Source organism: Montipora foliosa, chromosome 9 (genome assembly GCF_036669935.1).
Source record: "Montipora foliosa isolate CH-2021 chromosome 9, ASM3666993v2, whole genome shotgun sequence".
NCBI lineage: Eukaryota > Metazoa > Cnidaria > Anthozoa > Scleractinia > Acroporidae > Montipora > Montipora foliosa.
In genome coordinates, this window is record NC_090877.1 from 20,178,859 (window position 1) to 20,184,076 (window position 5,218).

At 38.7% G+C, this 5,218-nt stretch overlaps 1 protein-coding gene across 1 annotated transcript in view; it reads right to left on the reverse strand.

Moving 5' to 3' along the window:
* LOC137970754 (uncharacterized) overlaps positions 1-3,634 on the reverse strand; it is an 82,847-nt gene extending 79,213 nt beyond the window's left edge. Inside the window, exon 1 of the mRNA XM_068817315.1 lies at positions 3,403-3,634. Coding sequence (XP_068673416.1) covers positions 3,403-3,607 — 205 coding nt within the window. The 5' untranslated portion in view covers positions 3,608-3,634. The remainder of the gene's footprint in view (positions 1-3,402) is intronic.
* Positions 3,635-5,218: the final 1,584 nt, after the last annotated feature.

Here is a 5,218-nt window from a genome sequence, read left to right on the forward strand (position 1 = left end):
AGTATTTAATAATCAGAAATAACCTCTAGTTCTGTTTTTACGACAAATACCTGCTAGTTCATTTTTGGTAAACTCTCATCATTTTCCGAATTTTATCCGTAGTTGTTGATAGCTGTAACTGGACAATTTGTGTTAACTGTTCATGCATCCCACGGATACGCTCTTAATGGTGTCTTGTTAAGAATAGAATACAAACAGCGAAGATGAACATCTAAAAAAAGTGCATTTTATATTAACTTGACGTTTCGTATGTATCTCTACACACATTCTTTACGCTGTTTGTATTTTATTCTAATTAAAGTACGATGGCAAAAGAACAAGAGTTTACAGTTTTCTTTTCCAAATTATCTCTTTTGGACACTCCTCCTGAACATTGTAAGCAAATAATAAGATAATCTGTATGCAGTATCATTGATAACTTAATTATTGACGTCAGAGCGAACTTTAGAATGGAGCACAAATTACCACGAGCAGTTTGTGTTTTGGGCATGTGCGTAAGGTTTGTATTTCGGATTGCTCTTGGTGCGCCTGCTTTGAATCCGAAACGTTTGATATTGAAAACAGATAAGAAGAAGATAGAATTGCTTTTACTTAATTAAAGGTTACACCCTTTAAAACTGGAAAGAGTGTCCTAAAATAACTCGTCAATTATGACTGGTCCATTTTCTTTTTTGGTTTAGCTCGTCCTCCAAGCCCATATTTCTTTTGGTCAGCGCCAAGAACACGGACTCTGGCCACAATCAAAGCAAGAAGTCCGCAAATCGTGGACTTTCAGCTCTTCTGAGCATTCTCAAAAATTTGAAGCAATAACGATCGTCCGTCGGTTCCAACATTAGGGAGCTTAAGCACCAGCGTTTCGCGGACGGCAAGCGGAAATGAACATTTCGAATGCTAGGACAGTGGTGTGTCTCAGAGTTTTATACTAATCATCTCTAAAGGAGAAAAGATTCTTTGCAATATAAATGTGCTTGTGCAAAGACAAGTTAAAAGGGAAAACAGCTCACGTCCGCTAGCTGTCTGCATCTCAAAAACGGGCGTGCTTAAGCTCCCTATTATACTAGTACCGTGACTGCGCGTGTTTTTGGCTGTGGCCAGAGTACGGGTAGCTACTTCTACAAGAGTCCATGTTCTTGGCGCTTACCAAAAAAAAAGCAGACTGTTTGGATGACAATAGTTTCAACTTGGATGGATGTCAAAATGCCCAATATTTAGGAGTTCTATTGAATAAAGTTCATGTTGTATCATTAATAACTTGAAAAGCGTGGAGGGTAGGGATCTTAAGCATGAGCGTTTTGAGACGCAGACGGCAACCAGAAGAGAACATTTCGAGTGCCAGGACAGTGGTGTCTCCAAGATCTTTATACTAATTATACTAATCATCTCTAATGGAGAAAAGATACTTAGCAATGTAAATGTGGTTGTGTGAAAACAAGTTAAAAGGGAAAACAGCTTACTTCCGGTTGCCGTCCGCGTCTCAAAAACGCGCTTGCTTAAGCTCCCTAATATAAATGTCAGTGTACGTTGGATCAACTGGCTTGATCTGACAGTCGTTAGTGTTTTCGTCATAACCATTCACCCATGGGCAAATTGACCAATCAGAGCGCGCGCGTATGTTATGTTACGCTATGTTATGTTATGGATAGACTCAGCGTGTTGTGGTTGTTGGTCTACACCCAGTCGCGCGTGCTTCAGCCGGGATGGCGTGATCAAGTTCTGGATTACAATATTATTGTGATCTTCATGTTTTTTTCATTTCCTTATTTATCAACGTATTCATTCATCGAGTTTCAGAATACTGATAACTTTCGAAGAATAGACTTATCAGTCCCGTTTTTTTTTTTTTTTTTTTTTGTGAATATCGAGAGCGCGATACGAAACTCCAAAAAAGCCCGAGCACACAATTGGCAAAACAATTAAGTCCCACGGAACAGCGACATTTAAATAACCCAAAAACCCAAAAAAAGCATTTCATTATGTAATCTTACAGAAAGTGACTAAACTCCCAGAAATGTTAACAAATTCCAAACAAAGAATAAAACAGAGCACGCATACGTACAAGGAGATCATGATGTAGTCTATTTATTACTAGTAAATAAACTGTATCTAGGTACTTGCGAGAGGTTTGACAATCTGGGCCAGATCACAGGAGATCATGATCACAACTTTGGATGGATTGATTAAAAGAAACGCACACTGATGTTGCAAAAAAAGCGGATGCACCATTTACCTATCTACTACTACTATCCCCGATCAAAGGCAATTGGATGGAAAGGAGAGAGGGTTGCCGGTTTTTTCTTTTGGGGATGCTTTTGAAATTGCCCTTTATTACATCTTTTTATGTCACCGGGTATGTGCCAAAGGACTAGGAGGTAGTTGAATAGACCTCTTTACAATTGTGTACTTAGTTACCTGGCCTTTAAATGAAAGTGAGGCTGGTGTTGACTTTGTTATGATGCAGACCTCCCTCCTTTTTTTTTTATGTTAATGATGTTGTTGTCATGCTGATTTGTAAGAAATTACATAAGAAAAGCAATTAGGTTTCTATAAAAACAAGATCAACTCCAGCCTCACTTTCATTTACAGGCCAGGTAACTGAGCACACAACTGTAAAATGGACTATTGTACCATGCGGTTTGTTGACATCGGACTCAGTGATATCAATGATACAATTATGGGCATTAGCCTCTGCCTGAATGATTATATTGTTACATCATGTCCTTGGTGTTGACATTTGTTGCATGTAATTTTCCCAACTCTTGCCAGAAACACTCTCAATGTAAAATTCTGCCTGATTATTTAAGTGCTTTATTTTAGCCAAACCAATCTGCAACTGTGCAGTTCCATAGAGTTGAATTGACCTAAAAAAAAACAGTCACCGCTCCCACCATCATCGTACTAAAGACATTGAACTTATGTACGAAAGTCTCTCGTTAGACAGGCCTAGGGCTAATTACAACTGTCATTTGCGGGAAGTATACCTCGTTTTAAATTTAAACCGTGGGAAATAAGATCGAAACGCGACCTTATTTGTCTATCTTTGTTTGGCGTTGTGACTGTAATATGTTAGACATGTCGTCAATGGTCTGACTTTTAAGCGATTAAACTTCCTTCTCAGTGGAACAGTTTTGGGTAATGATCACTCTGAATGTATGCAGCCAAATGTCCTTAATTGGCTGCCTACTTTCCAATCGATAAAATTTCGATCTCACAAAACACAAAGGAGATTATTGACGGTGACAATTAAACGATTTCTTTTGACGCTCAGTAACGAGCTGAAATATCTGCTAATTTAGGAACGTTGATTACCAAGTAAATGTGTAAGTTATTGCAATCCCCACATTCTCTCTTGTGTTTCGATGTTCCGTTATCAGAAGGATAGCTTTACAACAAGATGAAACTTACCCGGAGAATTCATTACGATTTTTGTGATGTCTGGATCTTTAGGAGATGGCTTAACCTGGGTGTCGGTTTCCAGTGCATCTATTCTCTTCCTTTGCTTGTTTAACTCTAGTTCAACTCTTAAGAACCCTCCGCAATAAAGCACAATCGATAAAACAGAAATAACCGATCCAAACGAAGGGCAACTCTTTTGAGCAGCCATTTTCATTTCGATACTCTCAACAATGACGCTTTATTTGTTTCAGCTTAGATAAGTGATACTTGAACTGCGTGAGTGAGTCATTTGCCAAATTGTCTATTTTTAGGGGCGTAAAGTTCACATTGGGTTGTATTTCAACAATAAACACGGCAGAAGGTTTATACATATATCACGTCAAATATGTTTAATCGTTTTGTCACTTTTACGTACTTTTTACAAGTGAAGTACCCGGCGCTTCGTCTCACGAGAACAACCAAACGAGACAGCGTATTTAGAGGCTCTGCATGCGTGTTGTTATTGGCCTTCACCCAATCACGTTTAAAGGCAAATCTTGTTTCAGTGGTACATATTCCAATATCATTGTGATGTAATATGTAGGAAAACTCATGAGGTTGATCACTAATGTGTCTAAAGCTCATTTAGTCAATTATTTTTATCGTGTTTTTCTTGTTATTTCCGTTCTTGCTCTTTTGACACCGTAATCAGCTAATAAGAGAATCGGTGTGCCGTATCACTGATAAGTTAATTTACGACGTCATAAACTTTATCATGTAAATACTGAGATTTACTCACAGAAATGACAGTGATGAAAAAATCGTTTTGTTTTTGGTCACAGCCAATCACCGAAGCGAATGCCGGATGATATTTCACTGGTGAAATATCATCGTTCTCGGCGTCTCATTGGATGAATGGTGTTTTTTACTAGATGGTTGACCATTTTGCGATTTATGGGTGCCAGCGATGTTCTGAAAGTTGTCAAAATTAAAACATAGAAACTTTCAAAACATCGCGAGAGACTCAAGAGTGAATTAGATAAGAGTGTTTTTATGGCATAGGTGGGCTCCCCAGCACACTCACAAATGAGTCTATTTTTAGAATACCCGTTCCCGCGAAAATCAGTTGCCATTTCCTTGAAAAAACATGGCAGTAGCAGTCATGCGTGACATGGCTTCTTGTTATTGGTTAAAATTGGCAGCCCTTTGTTTGTTTCCCGCGCAAAGTGTATCTAAAAATAAGTCCATTTGTGACTGTGCAGGGGCAAAACTGCAAAGTGAGGATAGATCAACACTCCTATCTAATTTACTCTTGGTGACTTTAAATCGCGAAATGCATTCGCGTTCCCAAACATTTTTTATTTACAATTATTCAACAGAATTTCTCCATCGCAGAGTTTCCATAGCAACTTCCGTATTGCAATCTAATGTAGAGATTTAGCCAGGCCTAAAAGGGGAGCTCCCGGGTTACTCATTTTTACAATGAGTTAACCTAGCTTGAGCCTGCGATCCAATCGAAACCCAGTACCTAGTCAGCGGTCAACTTTAAAAGAAAAAAGAAAAAAAAAACAGCTGACCTCGATGAGCTGTAAACATAAGTTTTCAAGCAAGCAACCGTGGAGCCTGCGATATAATCACCTGATACTGAGCAGCGGATATCTTGCTTTAACAGGCGTCAATTGACCATAACATGAATGTGTAAGATGTACGCTGTAAACGGCCGCCATGTTGAGAGTATTGATTACTGTGATTATTATTAGGATATTATTAATTATGGGCAACTTAGTCGTGCTACGCGCCCACGAGCAATAATACCTCTCGCCATGATTATCATGAGAAAAGCAAC